The 22,165-nt window shown below is 32.7% G+C and overlaps 1 protein-coding gene across 2 annotated transcripts; it reads right to left on the bottom strand.

Annotated features, from left to right (window-relative positions):
* Positions 1-76: 76 nt before the first annotated feature.
* On the bottom strand, positions 77-21,734 carry LOC119836887 (phosphoenolpyruvate carboxykinase [GTP]-like). Of its 2 annotated transcripts, XM_038362330.1 has the most exons (14): positions 21,607-21,734; positions 15,562-15,622; positions 7,106-7,202; positions 6,425-6,570; positions 5,463-5,647; positions 4,340-4,462; positions 3,997-4,155; positions 3,547-3,650; positions 2,871-3,084; positions 2,318-2,504; positions 1,705-1,903; positions 1,103-1,252; positions 483-680; positions 77-181 (listed from the first exon to the last, which is right to left on the bottom strand). In XM_038362330.1, exons 2-14 carry the CDS (start codon positions 15,591-15,593, stop codon positions 77-79), a joined length of 1,899 nt encoding a protein of 632 aa, XP_038218258.1. In that variant the 5' UTR covers positions 15,594-15,622; positions 21,607-21,734. The 2 variants fall into 2 exon arrangements, with proteins under 2 accessions (XP_038218258.1, XP_038218257.1); XM_038362329.1 differs by lacking the exons at positions 15,562-15,622; positions 21,607-21,734 and adding an exon at positions 8,652-8,705.
* Between the last annotated feature and the right edge of the window lie 431 nt (positions 21,735-22,165).

The raw sequence follows: 22,165 nt of genomic DNA, 5'->3' as shown, positions 1-22,165 counted from the left end.
AAATAGTCTTAACATAGCATATTATCCTCGTTAATAATAACTATGGTCCATCAAGTCTTTGGTATATGGTTTTTATTTATGAATTCTGAATGTTTTTCTTTAGAGTCATCAGTTGGTCCCACATTTCGTTTGGTAGATCTTCACCGACTTCCTCTTTGAAGTATTTTCCTATCGCGTCGGCCTGGAAATAAATTGATTATATTTTTACATTTGTATGTTTGTATGTTTATAACCGACCCCTTTGGGCGCGATTTTGACTCACGTTAAACGGTCATATTTCATTTGAACTTTGTAGATTTATCGAGGTGTGATCATTTTTGAACTATTATTTAAGCCGAGACATAAAAAAGGGAATAGGAGTAGAACGATCTGTTAATGTGTTAATCTCCTACTACGTAGTAGATATATCGCTTACTCTGTGATACATTATTAGATTAATTTAACCATTAACCCCTCTAATTCCCAAATAACCTATAACTCACCTCTTGCAGCCAGAAGTCCTTAGGTATACTGAACAGTTCCTTCATGTCAATATTGTCCAGATCCTTGATGTTAATGGCGCCAGGTTTAGGAATGTATCCGAGGGGTGTTTCGACGTGGCACGGCTCGTCGTCACAGCGGCGCAACACCCAGTCCAGAACGCGGGAGTTCTCCCCGAATCCCGGCCAGAGGAATTTGCCCTGGAAGTTTTTGTGGGTCAGTTAGGTGGTGTTAGTTATTTTTGCGTAGATTCAGATGTATCTACAGCACGTCTATGTTCGGAAATTAAATTTTGAGGAAATTTCTTCTATTTATTAGAGTCACGGTGAAATCGTTACATTATCGCCTTTTGATACACAGTGTTTTCGATTAATTTATATATAAATACAAATACCCTTTTATTTATTAATTGGACAAGTTATACAATTATCACCGATATGTATTTAAAACAACTTAAAAATATTTCGGCTTTTGGCTTTGTTTCCTCTGAATTCTCGACTGGATAAACCGAGTTCAACGATTCTTTTTTTATTTGAGAGCTCAATGGTCCCATTTAAATTTGCTCTAGCTCTGATAATTTGAAGGCGATTTAGGTTGTGCTAAAAATTGTTATTTCATTTACCTGGCTGTCCTTCCTGAACCAATTGACATGGAATATTTTGGGCATCTGTCGGCCAGCCTGCGGCATCGAGAGCCAGTGCCGCAGGTACTCCCCGAAGTTGTAGCCGAAGAACGGCCGCATTGCGAACGGATCGTGCATCACCACTTTACTCTGGATTTATGAATGAATATTTATATGAATGAATAGGTTTTAGAACTATTTAGTAGTCAGTAGTAAGTAGTTGTATTGGGGGTAGGGTTTAGTGGTAAGGTAAGTTTAACTAATATTATCTATATCGAGATTCTTAACAAAATAAAGTGCAGTAAAACATAAATCATTACTTTTGAACCGAAAATCGGAGAATGTTCGACGTGCTTATGAAGTAGATTTAAATCTTTTTATTTATTTATTTTCTATTTCAAATTCTTTATCTAACCTTCTCAAATCATTGTCAATCATAACAGCAAGTTAGTTAATTTGGCTTATGATCTGAATGCGATCAAGTACTTGTATCGCTGCTAATGATAGGATTTAAAATATTCCCAATTAGAATTGGTATTCTTTGATTTCCTAAGAAAATTACATTTACATATACGCAAAAAGAAAAAAGAAACACTACTCACAGCATGTTCCGCAGCAGCCGTAGCTTCAGACCTCATAGAGGCTCCCATGAACACTCCATGAGCCCAATCCCTCGCTTCCACAACCAAGGGTACTCCTTCGGGCCTTCGCCCTCCCAGCAAGATGGCGGATATCGGAACACCAGCAGCGCTTTCCCACTCGCTGTCGATTATGGGGCAGTTCTCAGCTGGTGTGCAGAATCTGTTGATGGAATATCAGAAAAATATAGTGTGGAAATTAAGAAATACAGCAGAGAAAGTGACAAATAAGATCTAATTATGACTATACTCGTATGGTTCTACTCAATTCAATGAACTTCAAAGGAAATGTGATAAATCAGTCGTTTCAATATTTTACCGTCTTCAGAACAATGATGATATATCTCAATAAGCTCAATTGGACAGAAGTAGAAGGTTAACCACACAGCAAAAAAATGCCACCATTTGTTTAAAGAATGACTGGATTTCTGGCATTCGCTAAAATTCTGAAAAATTTCACTCATAATTTATTTCAGTTCTGAGTTCTGTATAGCTAGTTCCAATCTTAATTCTGAATCATTCCAAATTGGAACTCGAACCAATCTATTACCCTAGCCTTCAGTCCAGACCACTATACCTAGAATTAGGATGGGCTGCCGGTGCTTTCCCGTCCCATTGCTTCCCCTTCCAGTCGGTGAGTCCCTCGGGCGCCTGTCCCATGCCCTCCCACCACACGCCGCCATCTTTGGTCTCCGCGACGTTCGTGAATACTGTGTTTTTGAATACTGATGCCATTGCCATTGGGTTGGTGGAGTTTGATGTGCCTGGGGAAATATTTCAATATCGTTTAGTCGCGATTGCTATTTGAAAATTGGAGCCGATTGAATTGCAAGGTTGTTTCATTATTTTAAACAGTACTAATAGATATGTGTGTCAATTATATGAACGAACGGCTTTATATAGTGACGTCATTGTATATCAAGAGTTAGATAGTTTTGAACAAAGAATATGCTTCCATTAATGGAAGCATATTCTTTGTTCAATGCTTTAAAGCATTAAAACAATTCTGTTATTTTATAACCTTATCTTCTTTGATCGAGATGGTCAGGATTAAATAATATCCTTGCGTATAGTGTATATAGGAGACAATTAAGTTGATTCAATTATTAAGACTAGGCACACTGACTAACCGGGTGCAACACCAAAGAACCCGTTCTCCGGGTTGATGGCCCTCAACACGCCATCACCGTCGAACTTCATCCACGCGATGTCATCACCGACGCACTCCACCTTGTAGCCGGGGAGGCTCGGCGTCATCATCGCGAGGTTCGTCTTCCCGCAGGCCGACGGGAACGCCGCGGCGATGTAGCGCTTGCGACCGCGCGGGTCGGTTATACCTACGATCTGAAAGATATGCTCTTTAATACTTGTTGACCATTATATTATTAGGCGTCAAGTTGCGATTGGTCATAAGGTTTCGAGACAAAATATGCGATAGTTCACGCTAACGCCCGCGGGGATTGGCCATAATAGAAAAAATATGTGGTTAGGCAAATATTGCGTCATAATTGGCTTAATTTGGTGTCATTATGGTAATATTTTTGCGTTAAAGTGGCACATTTAATATTCATAAAAGATATCTCATATTTCTGTCAACCAGATCTAAAATTACTTTTTATTATATGTTTAATATTTAATTATTTCTGACTATTCATTTTAAATATTTTTTTAGGCTGGCAGCCCATGTTATACGTCATAATGACGTGGACGATCCCGCCAGGAAAAGTTGAATGTTGTAAATATTTTTATCGTAAATTAAAAGTAATTCTTTATTTAAATAGTTCGAAGTATTTACTGTTAACTTACAAGCATATGTTCTGCCAGCCATCCCTCGCGTTTTGCAAGAACGGATCCCAAACGAAGAGCGAAACATTTTTTTCCCAAAAGACTGTTTCCTCCATAGCCACTACCTGAAATTTATCATGAATTAAAATTTTTACTTATAATAATCTACCTTTATTGATGTTTAATTCTATTTACCCACATATTTTGTTAAATGAAAATAATTAGTTAAGTAAGTTTTTGGCTATATTATCATTTTGCGACGGCCTTTTTACCGACATCCGTTCAAAATTGGATTTATAATTACACGTGTCTTATATTTTATTTTAAAATTTTTATCTACAATATGTTCTAGTTTTTTATATAATTTGAATATACCTAAGTTATGAGCAAAAAATTCAATTACTACGTACTAATTTAAAATTTTATTATCAGCCAGAATACTAAGACGTCACTATTAAAATAAGAACCTACCGTAGCTAACAATTTCGTTATCCGCCGGTCGATGTAGTATTATAGTGCGCGTGGGGTCACAGGGCCATCCTGCCGTCCCTGGGGTTTGGGACCGTCCCACAGAGTGGAGGCAACGGACGAAATGTTCGTCCTTACGCAACGCTTCTAATACTGACGCACCTATGGATAAATAAAATTTTAATATTAATTTATTTACCACCTAAAATAAGTAGCAATATCGTACGATTATTCCTTCAAGAAATAATGATTTCAAAGTAATAGCTACAACCTTTCAAAATAAAAAAAAAATTAATTAAGTAACTATTTAAATTTAAATTATTACCTCCTATACTAAAATACCTACCAATTCTGGTCATAACCCGCATAGAATACACGACATAGGGCGAGTCTGTTATTTCCACCCCAATCTTAGATAGCGGAGACCCAACCGGACCCATAGAGAATGGGATCACGTACATGGTCCGACCTGTTGGTAGAAAAAAAATATATTAGCTAACAACATAGACTGTAACGTGTGAATGTCGAATGGAGAGTCCTAAATAGGTTTGTTTTCGGTAAAAAAAAATCCCAGTATTCTAAAGCTACAGATGAATATTATTGGTCTGTGGCATAGAAGGCTAATCTTGTAAATATGGCAAGGGTGAAGCCGGGACAGACCGCTATATACTATGACCGTGATCATTTAACTAGTGTATATATGTATTTGGATATATAAACCACCTCATCAGGAAAATAAACAAAATTTCATGTATTTTAAGAATTATTTTAAATAACGTTCTGACAGTAAAACATTGGTACTCATAATAATGTTTTAAGTGAATGGTAATTGGCAATTGAAATTGAATTTGTATTAGAATAGCACGAAGAAGGAAGCCGAACCTAGGAAGTGTTATTTGCTTATCACGGTCCTTGAAAGTGTATATTATGCCGCCGCAAAATTGTAAATACCGTTTTAAATTAGATAGATTTATATCGTAAAATTGACTGTCAGTAAATTGTACCGTAAGACAATAATTTAACGCATTATTTTTCAGTATGTTATAAAATCTATCGAAGCATTGTTAAATTAAAATGTGACGACCGAAACACTGTCAACTTTCTGAAGGCTGTCCGTGATTGGCCAGCTAGAGTGCGAACCAATTTTCATGATTCTTTTTTTATTCAAAAACTTGTGCCTGTTTGGTCCCATTTCAATTTGTTCACGTTCTGACAATTTGAAGTCATTTCAATTTGATCTAGTTTTCACAATTTGATTTTTTTTAATCTATATTAATATTAAAAAGCAGAAGAGTTTGTTTGAACGCGCTAATCCCAGGTACCACTGGTTCGTTTTGAAAAATTCTTTCATTTTTAAATAGCCCATTTATTGAGGAAGGCTTTAGGTTATGAATGTACCACGAGCGAAGCCGGGGCGGACCACTAGTAATTATTTAAATGTGGGAATACGTATGTATATGACAACTCACCCCGCATACACCCCGGGAACCGTTCAGTGACCGCCTTGTCATAATCGCCGGGCGCGATGTAGTTGCCGAGCGCGCTCCGCTGGCCAGCGCGCGCCGCCGGCACCACGTCGCGCTCGCGCTCGCTGCATATGAACGTGCGCGACTCCACGCGGGCCACGTCCGCGGGGTCCGTGCGGGCTAGCCAGCTATGGGTGCGAGATAGTTGCGTAATAGTGAGTATTTAGAGTAAGTAAAGAGTACCAAGACAAATAATTGTAGGGTATCTGGGGTAAATAAAGGTACCAAGACATAGGCGTAGGCGGACTTGTGTTTTCGGAGGGCTTTTAAGAAAGTGAAACGTTCTAAAGTGTATGTTAGGAGTGTACTTTATGGAGTGGATCACTATAGGCTTATTAAAAATGCAGTATAGGGGACGGGGTGCACACAACAAATTTCAAAATTTTTAATCGTTCGCTGGGCTTTTTTAAGCCATAAAATAATACCCCTGGTTACGCCTATGTACCAAGATATATTGGTGAACGTGTGTTAGATATATTATAAACATATTGAATTAACTAACTTGAAGGGTAAGTAAAGTTAGATAAATGTCAGTTATGTCAGCAATACAGCCAACGAAATACCTGACAGTGTATGTCGTAGCTTTAAAAAGAACTAACAAGATATCTAACAGCGTAAGTAAATTACCAGTTATGTAGATACAGAAAGAACTTACAAAGTATTATATTAAGAAGGAAGTAAAACCATGTGGTGCAAAGCAAGTTCGAAGGTCATATATATATGTACGGCAGATGTACAATGTGCGTCAACTAGATATCATTCTCAACAATATATTGTAAATAACTCATAACTCCTGATTTTTTCTTAAAAAAGTTTTACACACATTAAGATCTATCCAACACATGGTTAAAGTTGCTTTTATACACAATCTCTTATAAATCCAGCGCATAAATAAACACACTCACCAGTTATCATACTTGGGCAGTGCCTTCAGCGTGCCCTGGGTCTGCATGAGCTGCAGCAGCGCGGACGCCTCCGCCTCGGAGCCATCGCAGACGTGCACGTGCTCCGGCTCGCAGAGCGCTGCGCTACGCTCGATGAATGCGCGAACCTTTGTTAAAAATATTTATTAGGGGCCGCTTGTCTTGACTCTTCTTAGGTGTTTATAAGGGGGCGTCCATAAATTACGTAAGGTGTTTAAGGGACGTCAAGCAAAATCTTTCCAAATCAAAAAATCCTGACAAATATCTCACGTAATTTATGGACACCCCCTAAGGCTCAGAAGATCTTTTCAAGTTAAAGAGACAGTTTACATAGTTATGTAAGGTATGTAGTGTTTTGGCTAAATAAGGATATTTTATTTCTTTTCATTTTTTAAGTTGACCCGGAAGGGGGTTCGACAAAACACAGCGAAGTATAATTATCCCGGGAGAAAAAGAATTCTGTGATTCGGTAAAGAAGTAGCATTTTATAATTTTTGGTCACATATTTTTAAGTAAGCTAAATTGTTTTTGAACAAGGAAATTAATAAATATAACATCTTTCATACAGAATTAGTGAACGAGTAGTATTTGAGTTATCCTTAGAACATCATTAACTTCTATCTAGGCATTTTTTGTTAAATTGTTTTAGTTTGTCATTCTTACCTTCGGCGTAAGAGCTGCGATTTGCGGATTAACCTTGTTGCCTCGGAGGGCGGTCTGGTGAGCGGCGCGGCTGCAATTCAGTGCTACCTGAGCGAACCTGTACCAAGCATGTTATATCAAATATCTAATAAAATAGAAAGCTGAAAAATTTGATTATTTTTTAAACATGTCTCATTTATAAAGCACTAGCTGCGCCACGGGTTTTCACACGCGTAAGTTCGTATCCCGTAGGAATATCGGGATAAAAGTTGCCTATATGTTATTCCAGTTGTACAGCTATCTACGTACCAAATTTCATTGCATTCGGTTCAGTAGTTTTTAAGTGAAAGAGCAACAAACACACATATACTTACAAACTTTCGCATTTATAATATTAGTACGATTTCAATGCTATAGAAAAAAAAAGTCATAACAATTTTTAACACTAAGAAAATATATTGTTCAAGTAAAAAACATTTACACTCAGTGGAGACCGTCACCCCCTAACGAGATTCAAATCTGACTCGGGAGTCTGTATCTTCCCAAACTTTCACTGACTTCGTATGTTGAAACATGGACAGACATACGGACTTATCTTACAAAAGCTCAAAAAGTAAGATTATGAGGAAAAGATATGCTATGAAATACTCCATTACCTAAAGGAATTTCTGTTAATTTTAACTATTTTAAATCCATAATATCCATTACCTATCCATCTACATTATGGTCTTTGGACCCTTTGTACAGATAAAGCTAATTAGAATATTAGAACGAGACTAATAGATAAATAGAGGAATATGTTGCAATTATTCTGATGTTTATCACTTACGTCATATAACTAAATAATTTCACCACCGATCGATGGACTTTGAACCTAAAACTATGCCTATATTATACACTCAAGGTGGGATATATAGAATTATGCATTTGTTTAAATAGAATTAAAAAAAAACCAAAAATTTATAAATTATTTGTCATTAAGAAAATAATCATTTAATACGTGTAATATGCATATAATTAGAATTATTCCTTTTGGCCAATATTATCTTTGGCTAGTCTATGCAGATTATAACGGGATTTTCACTGATCGTTCGAAAAATCGTTTTCAATAAATATTTACAAACTTTTAAATAGATTGATTAATTTCAAATGGAGCACATTCCTATCAACAAAGAAATATACAATAAAACGTAAAGGTATTTTAATTTTTTTTACTTTAAAACTTCATTTAGCGCCAGACATTTAATATAATAATATTACATCAGAATTTTAACGTTGTACACTTGGTTTTGTTTGCATTGTTCGAGTGGAAGAAAGTAGTATTAATTTATTTTTATTTTAAAATACGTCATGAAAGATCTGCACTAATAGTATAAAGCTGAAGAGTTTGAACGTGCTAAAATCAGGGACTAGAAGACCGATGTCAAAAATTCCTTCACCGTTGGATATGTCCGTGATCCCTGAGTGCATATGCCTATGTTATAAGTCTATATTCTATGTAATACGAAAGAGAGCGGACCGCCAGTATATAAAAAGAAATAAATTAAAAAAAAAACGGATTACTTACTCTGCTGTTTTCTTTATATAGTCTTCGGGGATGGCTTTATAATGCAACATTTTAAAAAATTTCATGGACGCAATTTAAATAAAAAAAAAATTAATAGAATTGACTAGTATAATACTCGAATTGAAATATATGTCACTAAATTTTATCCAAATTACTGAAACTGAATAGAAATATTAACCACTTATAAAATTTTGTTCTATCACCCATTTAATAATATGGGTTTTCAAACGTTAAATGGTATGGAATTATGTTTGCGCGCGCTTTATACGAAGGAGTGTGCGCTATCCGCACTCTGATTGGCTGAAATCGCGGGCGGGTCACTGACGTCAAATCATCGCGTCATCAAAACTGTCGGTTTGCCGCTAACAGTTTTGTTTTCTATGCGCATTCACAATTACAAGAAAAACAAATCAGATAAGATTGCAACGCAAACAATGTTTATTACGATAATAATTATGCAGAACGTCATTAGTACCTAATAAATTGTTAAATAATGATAAATGAGTAAGTACCTATTTATGGGTTATTGTTAATTTCGGTTGTTTTACCGCCCATCATGGTTTTCTAATAGAAAAGAAAGTTTTCAATTTATGTAAGACGTAAGTTAATCAAGTTATAAGCAAATTACTTTTATCGATCTAGTAGAAACTAGTAAAATAATCTGTGGTCATAGAAAACAGATAACCTCTAAATGAAATGAAATTGAAAATAGACTAGCTCGGATAATCGTAGTTATTCTCAATTAATAAGTCCATGTTACTGTTATTTATTAGATAACATATAACATATTTTATTGAGTAGTTTTTTGTGATTTACGTGTAACATAGTGGGCATAGAGACTATAAATAGAGGTGAGTCAAAATTTACTTAAGAATACTGTTTATCAATTTCAATTTCAAAAATTCATTCTTTTTTTATCAATTTTGCAGATATTAATCATAATCACTTAAAAATATAATTATATAAATAGTTAATACGAACATAAGTCACCAACTGTATTATAATGATGATAAAGCTTTTTGATTGTGATAGTGCATTTCGTGCAAGAAGCGAGACGAATAACGAACACGAATATTTTTAAGGAAGATCATTACGAATGACGAATGTTACATTACTTTTTACTTACATTATTAATTACATTACTACGTTACATTACTAATCGAATGTATCACGAATGTTAACGCGAATGTGTAAAAGCACCATGAAATAGGGCTGATTATTTCGTCAGACATTTCGACTTGGAGGTTCTATTGCGTCAGACACAATGTGAACGTTCGAACTTCGTAGGGTCATGTATTTATTTATTGCATCCAAAGGTTGCTGTTACGAAACCCTCATAAACAAAATGATTATTTTATTCCAATAAAATTTGTTATCATTTTGATATATGAAACTTAGTTTTCAATTTAAGTAAAATATATTTATATACCGAAAAGTAAAATTATGACATACCTACATACTACACGTTCGATTATTATTATTATTATAAAATATTAGCATCAAATTGCGTCTCAAAATATTTGAATTAATAAGTTTATTAATTAACAGGGTTATCGTTTATAAAATAGATACAATGCGTAATTAATAAATGACGCCTCACTTATTAATAACAATATCATATTACTTTTCATACTTTTCAGTTCTATGGTCGAAGAAGAAGTTATTATGGTCGTAATCTATGTAACGTATCTCGACTCTAGCCTGACGGACTTAGATCGGATAGTTTTATTTAGTTTTTGCCCAGTATAAAATTGTTGAGTATATAATATTGGTGATTAGGAAATTCAAAGTCGAAAAGTTGTGAGTCACAACTAGATATTAATTTTACTTTATCACTTATTCTGTGTTCTTTTACTCTACAATTAATCAACCAAACACATATATATTTTGGGCCATTTAATAACATTATAAGCATTTTTTATAAGGGAATAATAAACAAAATTAGACATAAGACCTTCTTGTTACTGTCTTTAAAATAACTGGTTGGGGCGGGGCACAAAAATATTTAAATAGGTATACATAACAAGTTTTAAAAACGATAATATAATTATAAATAAATCCTTATGTAAAGGTCTGATTAACATACCAGTTCTGGATGCGGATGTCGCTTCATTTTGTTTATTTTGGTATCAAACTGGTATTATCAATTTATTTTTTCAATGGAAAATACGTTTGGAAATCCTGGATTATAGGGTGTTTATTAGATTTGACTCTATGCAACACTTAGACTAGTGTAAAAAAGGATAAAAATATTAGCGATACTACTCGGAAGAGGTTAATTATCTGATGTATAAATTGTGCCCAATAGTCTTCGAGCGTAAAAAACAAAGAAAAAACAAATACAATCCTACTTGCTGTTCCGGGCAGTGTCTAGTGAAAAAGTGTGTGAATTTTAAATGTAAATACAGAATTACCATATTTGGCTGTAAAAATTATATGTGATACATTTTTCTCCCCTTTTTAGGTGTTTTCCATTATAATATGTTGCCCTTTCTCAAATATTTTAAGATTGTGGCTATACAGATAACGAAAACACATTAAGCCCCACACTTAATATTGGGTGAAACAAAGGAAGTGTTATGGTAAACATAATATATCCCAGATAACTCATCGAAATAACAATGAAAAGAAAAACGAGATCTTAAGCAGAAATTTTATTTTTTACTAGTTACTTGCTTCTCCAGGATCCGCCCGGGTTGATTATAAATATTATAGCTTATGACACTTACATATAATCTAATTTACAACAGTTTTGAAACAATAAGAATTCTTGGTTCAGTAGATCCGGAAATTACGTTACCTAACTCACAAATTTACAAGCTTTACCTCATTAACCAACAAATCAAAAATGGAGTTTTTAAATTCAACTTATTTTTTATGTTTGTTACCCTATAAAAATTTATTGAGTCAAACGATTTTGATGATTTTAATATATTTTTACAAGCTAGGGCCTCTCGTAGAACGCATTTAAATTTGGTCTGCTTCTGACACTATGAATTATTGAATAATATTATTATATCAGTTTAGATAAATGGATTGCTAACTACATATTTATTATATTTGTATGAAAGCATTTCCAAGAATAAAAAGTTCGACGACATGTGACATCTGCCAACCCGCACTTGGCCAGCGTGGTGGATTATGGCTTGAAACCTCATACTCCTATGAGTTGAGCTTGTGTCCCAGCAGTAGGAATGTATATGGTCTGATCACCTCAGAAAGCTAGTTTTGTTTGGCCTTAACTTTTTTCTGTGCATTTGCTTTTACGAGTCTACAAAAGTATATAGCACGATGGATAGAAGCCTGCCAAAATATTTTACTGATAAAGGCGATCCGGAGACGCGTTTCTTTTCCTCATCCTTCCCAGTCCATTCCTCTTTTCCCGCCGTAAACTCTTTCATTAACCTATACAAGCGGGCAACCGAAATTTCCATAGGCATTCATTACCAGGCAAACTAGCAGCTCGGTTACCCACTCTAATATAAAAAACTGATCAATAAAAACAGTCATAGTTTAGCTAACGTAAATGCTAGGTAAATTATATTAATTTCTTTGTGTTGACACCTGCGGCCCAAGGTCGGGTGACAGGTCTGGAGCAGGAAGGCGTTGGACCACGTAAGATTGCATTCACCTATTTTGTATCTTGACTATCTGCTGCTTTGTTCATTTATGCATTTTTAGAGCATGATTTATCATAGACATTCAGTAAACAATATACTCGTATAAGTAAACGGTAGGTACAAAATATAGTTTATATGAATAGATATATGTTAATAATATCCATACGATATACTTATATCACATACCATAAACATTTTATAAAATTATGGATACATATGTTTCCATAAGTACTCGAAAATATTGTTGAATTTTTGAAGCTTGCCACCTTTAGGTATTAAAAAAGGTGGCAACCTTGTTACCTACGCAAAATAGACAACTTATAATAATACATAATTCTTGCAATAATATTGTAAATTACTAAGCAACAACATTTAATTAAAAAACATTTAATTCATCTTTCGTTCGAAAAGGAACAATTGTATTTAGTTAAATATATAAGACATTAAATATAATCACACACTAATGGGTGGAAATGCGTATGGTATACGCATTTCATCATAAATCATAACTTTTTAATGTTTTAATCTTGCATACATACAGACAAAACCCCACTGTGTTCTGAAGAGCCACGGGTGCTTGCTAGAATTTTCCGTGTCATTTTATATGTATATGCAGAACAGTTCATTTTTTATTTCAATAGCTATTACCTACTATTGTTTGAATATCATACATGTTTAACCATATGTTTATAAAATTAACAATACCGAGAAGAAAGATTAAGGAAAATCACCAGAGGGTATGTCCAGACATGTGGGTCAAAGATCGGTGATAACAAATAAATATTTAAGATATCTGCTTATACATTTATATGTTTTGAGATCTTGCTTGTCATTTTGTCATAAAATTTAAAAATATATGTACACCTATGTCGCCTTATGATTGTAAAAAAAAAATTGTGATCTGTAACATTTTACTTTTCCCAAATACCAGGTGCAGGGTGTCGACGGAGCCCATTTGATATTTAATGCCCATTTCGCAAATTTACGGTGTCACTTATATAAATGTAATAAATTAAATTGTTAGCAGTAGGCAACGGATCCCAGTTATATCATTATACGATGATATATTTATTTTGTCGACATCATATTAAAAAAAAAAAACGAAGAAAATCAGTTTTTATTAAAAACGTGTTGCTGTAGAGCAAGATTGTTATACTACTTATATCTATGGAAAATTTAATGAAAACCACTTTCAGATTTGGGTTTGACTCTCATATATACCGGATAAGCACAAAAAATTTCATCAAAATCGGTCAAGCCGTTTCGGAGGAGTATGGCAACGAAAACTGTGACACGAGAATTTTATATATTAGAAGATTAATATAAAACAATAAGCAAAAAGGAAGTAAAGGTTATTACGATTATTATAAATAAAGTTTATACCCAACTAATTTATTGGTATTCGTTTTACTACAGAAGGTAAGTATTAAATCGAATCTCAGGAACTATTGGTCTGATTTGGAAAATCGGACTGCTACTATCATATATTTTGATATTATAAGGAAATTAAATTCCCCTGACAACGAAAAATACCATAAATTATCTTCAGCATATACTAAGTAAGCTATACCCAGTTGTCTACTATTAAATATTTAGATCTAAAATTACAAAAACGTTTAGTAAAGTAGGTTATACTTTCCGTGAATTATGTTTATTAGAACGTTAATTGACGAATAAATCATTCATATCTGCATAATATGTAGCAATATCAATACCAGCATTTATGAAAATTAACTACGAAAAACTTGAAATATTCGATTGCTGCAACGAGCATCTACCAAATTGGTAGTAATTCATATCACTATGTATTTAAACAATATTTAGCAATTGGAATAAGTTTAAATACCTCTTCGATAACTTCGGTCGACTTCTTGATCTTGTGTTCATGGCAATAAAATTATTTGTATAAGTAACATAAACAATTACTTAATCATTTTTAAACAACCACATTAAAAAAAAAAATAACAAGCAGAAATGTTCTCTAATTAAAATGTATTTAAAATGAAATTCTAGCCTAAAATATATACCAGCATTATGTATTCCGTATTTGAATATGATTGAATTCTATATTTAAAAAATATGAATTTCTCCTTTTTTTTAAGTACCTAGTGGTGGCGCAGTGGCTATTATCTCAGACTTAAAATTTGATCGAAAAGTCGGAGGAGCGGGACGGGCTTGCCAGAAATAAATAGATTTTTCAATTTTTCTGTATATCACGTTTTGTTATAGTGACCTATGAGTATAGAACGACCGCAAAATCATTCCAGAAACTATTTAAAAAACATTAGCGTCTTGTGTTAAAATAGAATGTTATAATATCTATTAAATTAAAATATTATCTCGTACAATTTTCTGTTTATATACTGAGTGGCCTTATATCACTTATAAGACAGCCATTCAAAGGTAACAAGCATAATAAATACAGGCGGGAGGAGGACAGACTAAAATACACAAATATAGAAAGAAAGAAAGAAAGAAAGAAACATTTATTTGATATTTTATTTGATTTATATACTATGTTATTAATTTAAAAATAATAATATATAATAACTGTACCTACATTAAAACATATGATTAAAATGTATTTATTCTGTGGTATCAGCTGATAAGTCAATGATGCAATAGAGGCTCGCGGCCGTGCCTCCGCGATATCGCGAACTTTGAACCCATGCGTTATAAATATAATTATGTTTATAATCATAAGTTGCACGTTTTGTGTACGTTGACTTATGTGTATGTTTCCATTGTTTAATTTATAGATATAATGTAATCGATACGTTTCTGCTTGATTTATAATGAAAAGGCTTTCAAAATATTATGTTTGTGGGAACTAACTAACTGGTTTCTCAAGTGAATTGCTTTTAATGACGGTAAATCAATAATTGCTCTTGTAATAACAATATTTTATCTTCACATGCACATTTTAATGCCATTTAGGTCAGCAAAACGTCTCTATATATTATTTTCGCACATCCCAATGGAGCAGGTGTATAAAAATCATAATAATATATACTTTATAGTAATATCTTTAAGGTTAACTAATCATCAATTTTAGGCGGTTAGGAAATATGCAGTACTAGCTGTAACCCGCGATGTCACTTGCGTGGCATCAATGAGGTGCCCGCGTAAAAAGTAGCCTATGGGGTAATCCAGACTATAATCATTCTCTGTACCATAATTCATACAGATACGATAAAATGTTGTGTTGATTTGAAAGAGTAATAAACATCCATCCATACTTACAAACTTTCGCGTTTATGATATTACAAGGATAAACATTTTGTACGTACTTTTTCGATATCCTCGTAATGAAGTACACCATCTTGGTCGTTTTTTGCCTTCAATTGTTTCCTGTAAAGAAAAATAATAATTTAGTTAGATAACCTCATGTCAGATGGCACTTATGTGTTCCCATCGATTTACATCTGTGTTAAGTCTGCAACAGCGCAACAAGAGATCGATCTCTTATATATTTGCGATTTGATCCTGCCACAAATATTCTCTCGAATAAGTGCCTATTCGAGTCAAAATTACAAACATACAAGTGGAGCAAATAAAAGCGTGTTGTTGTTGTCTAGCAGAGATTGCTTTGTAGCAATAAGGCCACATTCTTTTTTGTAGAATAAAATAAAAATAATTAAAAATAAATATCCGAAAGTCCTATCCGAATACAGTTTTCACATAAGATTTTGGTAAATGTTGATTTATACATAAATCCGATAGAACATGTACGGAAAGTTTCGCTTGGAAATGGGCTTATTTATCAAGAAGATAATTCAACTTTATATAAAAAAATTCTGTTATATATTTACTATTTTAACAATTTAATCATTAAAAAGGCAACGTTTAAATAATTATTCTATATTTTCGAGGTTCAACATTTGTTGAATAAAGAGACAGCAAAAAGGATTAAAGGGTTTATGATTTGTTTGAAAAGTACAGAGACAGTCCTACGCAAAATAAATATGATGTATAATTAAATGTATAAAACAATAAATTATATACTTCAAAAGCTGAAAGAATTGTGTAAAAAGGTTTTACAGAAAGAGTTAATTTTGAAAAACAGCAATAAAATTGAAAGGTCTGTATTGCAGCTTCCGTAAAAAAATCATTCCTGATTCGAACAAACACTTTTCAAAAATAATTCCTCTTGATGTTAAAGAGTTTAGTAGCGCTAAATTATAACCCTATAATAAATGCATATATGTAAGAGTACTGACATCAATAATGTGGAACATAAAAAACCATGGAACGTTGTCGATGAAGAACTACTGGACAGTACCTAGTTTGGGATTGTGATTAAAAAAATGAGCCAAATTGGTCGACCCAAATTCTAGTTTTACGCATAGCATCACATTTGCGATTTATCTATACTAATATTATAAAGCTGAAGAGTTTGTTTATTTGAACGCACTTATCTCAGGAACTACTGGTACAATTTGGAAAAAAAATTTCAGTGTTCGATAGCCCATTCATTGAGGAAGGCTATGCGTGTACCACGGGCAAAGCCGAGGAGGACCGCTAGTTTATAAATATAGGGGAAACTGTTGTACCTTGGACAGAGTTGTTGGAAACTGTTGTACCTAAAACAATCTCATGTTTTTTTCAAAAAAATTTGCGCCTTTTATAACATTCGTCTAACGACCGTTATCTTTAGAATTGCTTGAAAATTAAATTTGACGCCATATAAAATACTTGATAAAAAATAATCATGACCTCAAGTTAATTGTCGATATTGTTATAACTGATATTACATACATTATATGTATATATAGCAACACTGTTTGTCAATATTGAATGAAATTTATCGCGAATAGAGATCGCCTATGTAATGTCAAATAAATATTGCTCATTATTTTATTGTTTTTATCGCCAAAATGTTTAATCAACCTAAAGAACTTTAGCCATATGGTGCACTGATTACAGACTATTTCAATATACATGAGTATCTATATATATATACTAATATATATAGGTGAAGAGTTTGTTTGTTTGTTTGCTTGAACGTGCTAATTTTAGGAACTACCATATTTTGAATAGCTATATTGATTGCAGTCGATTCAAATCAGTTTCACTTAATTTAATAAAAAAGTAAGTAGATACAGTGTAAATTGTATCTGAGATTATTAAAACTTAAAATAACAAAAAATACTTTCTTTTGGTTTCTCTATAGTATAAAACAATGTCGCTTCCCGCGTCTGAACGTATGCTTAAATATATTGAACCACTAACAACAACAATAATTTTGATTTGATGGCTTCTTTAATAGAGTGGTTTCAAAAGGAAGATTTATATAATAACATATAATAAAGTACTCCGAACTTAACGCATGCGGAGCCGCGGGCATAGGTTAGTTAAATGAAATAACAATGCGTCATCTCATCTTGTATTTTTGAAACCTTGAAATGTCAAAGAGATCTTTTTATCTGCGTTACTATCTGATATAATTTCAGGAACTGCTAGGCCGATTTCGATGAAAGTTACTATCATGTAACAACAGCTGAACCGAGCTATTTGAAATTTGGTGTGAGTATTACTGTGTATTATTGTTATATTACTATGACTACAGAGTATAAAACCAAGCCGCTTTCTCTGTCCCAATGTCCCTATGTATGCTTAAATCTTGAAAAACTACGCAGCGGACTTTGAAGGGGTTTTTTTTTAATAGATTAGAAATAATTCAAGAGGAAGTTTATATATATAATAACATCTATTAAACTGCTGAATTTAACGCGTGCGAAACCGCAGACAAAAGCTAGTGTTACATAAAAACAAAAGATTGAGAACGGAATCTTTAGATATATTGTGTAGGTAAAGAACGAAATCAATTTTGTATCAAGATTCAAAACTTTTGCCTACTCATATAATTTTTTATTTAAAGGTGCTATGTAATCAGCAATATGTGATAAAATCAACAATCACACTAATATTATAAATGTGAAAGTTTGTTTCTTTGGACGTTTGTCCGTCAATTGCGCTGAAACTACTTATCGGGTTTTGATGAAATTTGGTATACAGACAGGGTTATGAGCTGACTTGGGTGATAGGATTTGAAAATTAATTTGTGTATGATCCAAGTAACATAACATTTTTAATGTGGGAGTCGAACACGCTTCATGAATCGGGCCAGCTCGCATCGGGGAGGGCTCCACACCTCCACAGAAGATAGGCGTGAAATAGAGGCATGTAAATGTTACTGTGTTTCGTACAATGAGTTTAGCGTTTCCTTACCCCTCCCAGTCGATTATTTTATTCTCTACGTCAATCCTTTCCTCATCCCTTACCCCTTAAAGCGGGCAACTCATTTGCAGCTTAGCAAATGTTCATGGGCGGTGGTTATCGCTTACCATCAGGCGAACCACCAGGTGGATCGCCAGCTCTAATAGTGATAATCAACGCCACAGTTCATATCGCTGAAAAATGTTCTTAAATATTTCGTTTGTTAGATAACTAACTACCTGACTAGTATTTATATAACCAACCCTACGACCTATATATGGCACAGAAACCCAACAAGATTTATATTACGCAGTACTAATAGAGGGAATGTAACCCTGAACTATTTTGATCTCATTCTCTCTGACGATTCACTTTCGCAATAGTATATAAATTAAGAATGGTTGTAGTTCGATTAATTTCGGTAGGTACTTAATTAAAATGTAAGTATGCATTGTAAACTGGAATATTTCGCGCGTTTTTTATGAAAGTGAAATAAATTTTATTCAGAACTGTCTGTTAAAACTTAAATGTAATACAAAAAAATATTTTGATTTTAAATATTACACATCATCTCATCTCCCTTTAAAACCTTGAAATGTCAAAGAGATTTTTTTATCTGCATTATTATCTGATAAAGGACTTATTTCATTACATGAATACAATATAGATATATAAGCAATATGCGATCACTATGCGGTTCTATATTATCAAATGACGTCACTAAAGAAATTAATACATGAATTAATTACAGCTGCTATCGTGGTTATTATCTCTAACAAATAATGGGTCACAATAATACTTATAATACAAAAAGCAATGATACTGTTTGACGCTATGATTAGCGCAGTGATTTTTGTATTAGAATCGTATGCCTATGATATACTATCGTATAAGTAAATACCCTATAAGTAAGTATCCTATCGGGTATAAGTAGATTACTAACTTGCTTTAGTTGGGGGGTATAGTATTATATTATTTGTGGTTGGGGTTAGTTGATGCGGGTTCTCCACATGATTTTTATTAAACATGTGCTTATAAGTATAAGTAAATAAGAGTTTATGTTCACACTATAAACTAATTACATAACAGCTTTTTTTTAGTGCTTATGAGAATAATATGTTTCAGATTAGTTATGAGAACTTTAAAAACCGCAACGTTAAATCGATTTTCCGTGATTAAATAATCTGATGACACATTATATTATCAACATTATCGTAACTGCATAAACAACTAATTTGTTTAGTCACGTATTTGCTCATAATATTATATATACATTTATTAATTTCTGTATATTTCCTATTTATTCTCCCTATAAATTACGTTAAACGTAATTATAACCATTTCCGACTTGATTTCACAGTATGTACTTGAATATTACATCAATAAATTATCTTTTGATTTTGATATGTGAAGTCAATTGGCAAAGATACCCACTTCTTTTGCATCGTTTTAACCGACGTCCTAAAAACGAATGAGTTACTCAAATATTTTTGCGGCTGTGTTTGTTTGGTTTTAATCCTCGATAACTTAGTGGGTTTCAATAGATTGGCCTTTTTTGGGAAAAATATAATAATTGTTATGCAATGCCTTATTATCCTACAATGTGCGATAAAATGTATAAAATATCTAATGATGATTGAAAAATAAATTATGAAGCACAATTATTAGCAGGATGTAATCCAGATTCAAGTAATTATGATGCAACAATCATCTGCTTCGAGATAATTAGGAAATTCAGTTATACAAAGCGATGGGTGTATTCGAACTAAGTATAATCGAATATCGGAATTACAGTAATTATATTGAAAATAAAATGACGAATAATGCATATTTATGCATATAATGATGCATTGCTATCATAATTAGTATCGGAAACAATTTAATTTGATAAGTTAATAATGCGTCGTAATTAATGTATGTTTAACGTAGACGTAGTAACGTAGAGTATTCTTTGAAAATAAGAACATGGTTGACTGTTGAGCTCTTGATAAAATAAACTAACATATAGACTAACTTAATTGTTAAAATTCTTGTGTTAAAAACTTGTGCAATAACTTTTCTTCTTTGTTAGACCTAGTAGTGGATACCTATTTAATATATTTCTATAATTCTATCCTCTGTATTTATTTGTCAAAACAATTGAATTCATATTACGATTTAATTTTTAGTTTTATAGCATTGAAATGCTTTATAAATGAGAAATTTTGAAAGAATAGAAAAAATTTGATCACGATACGATATATATACGATATCACTTACGTGGGATAGTTTTTAATAGACTTTACCAAAACGTTATAATATTGATCAATAAATATGCAATGGATTTGTCAGATTGATCGATTTAACAAAATGGGTTAAATTAAACCTTGCAATTGATTTGGAATTCAGTTACCTACTTATGCCAGAAAGGTGTCTTGCGTAAATGCCTCTGCCTTTACCTACAAACGAGTTTTACCGCTTCCTTTCCCCAAATTGCATCTACCGTAACATAAACCTACTAAATACCAATATGTCAATACATTATAAGATACCTGTCGTTTAATTTTACGTGAATATTAAATCGAGATAATTTAATCATTAAAAAGCAATCAATTGAGAAAATTCTAACGCAACATTGATTAAATTCCAATTCATGTGTTAAAATTATAAAATTCATCAGCAGTACCTAAATAGTCAATTTTGTTATCAATAGAAAATTAAAAACATTTATTGTAAATTAAAAGAAACTCTGACTATCTGGAATGAACTAGATAAATTTTAAGTATTTAGGTACGTAGTACGTATATGGACAAATCGTTTAAATTTTATTAATTAATGATATCTCTACAAAATATCCGGAAATTTCAAATGTTATTATGTTTAAAATATGTATTGATAAAATACAGTAGAGAGACGTATAAAATGGTATATTATTTATAAACACATAAATTAAAAGCAGGAAGTTCAAAAGATATCACAACACTATTCTTAATTTATTAAATAACTGCATCACCTATATAAAAAAAAATAATACAATACTAATCAGCTGTGTGACCCTTGACATTCGCGCCAGATGTCATTTTGACATAAATAAACGCCATGTTAAAAAGTTTAATTGTCAAATGAAAAGTACTCACAAATTGGCAATCGTACAGTGAAATCAGGCACGCTCTGCTTACTTTATGTTATTCACGTGTTCTTTGGTAACTAGCCGGTAGCATACTGGCTGGTTTTCAAAGATGCGGTCCGAGATTGCTACATAGCGACGATAATTGATAAACTGTCACTTTTCTGTGGCATTGTTTGTGATATCGATCAATGCTGAGTAATTCCCTTAGCTCTGCTATTTTAAGAGTAGTTTGATTTCTATATTTCTGGTATATTCCATTCCATTTCCATTATTCTAAATTTGTACCCTAACTTGTTGAAGAAACAGAGCATACAATAAATTTAATGAATATTTAATATTTGCTATTATTAATTGTATATAATTAAAAATAGTGACTGTAGAAAAATGGGGTGTGCTTACAGATGAAGGCCATGAATGTAAATTGTATTCTATACGATCTTAGAGCTATTTCTTTAACCAGCACAATACCTAGATTATAAATTGCAACACCTGTCATTGACCAGTACGCAGAATGAGAAAACGCGTCAAAAAGAAAAAATAATAAATATTTGATATATAATTTATCA

Source organism: Zerene cesonia, chromosome 26 (genome assembly GCF_012273895.1).
Source record: "Zerene cesonia ecotype Mississippi chromosome 26, Zerene_cesonia_1.1, whole genome shotgun sequence".
In the NCBI taxonomy this organism is placed as follows: domain Eukaryota; kingdom Metazoa; phylum Arthropoda; class Insecta; order Lepidoptera; family Pieridae; genus Zerene; species Zerene cesonia.
This window is presented reverse-complemented; position numbering and strand designations above follow the sequence as displayed.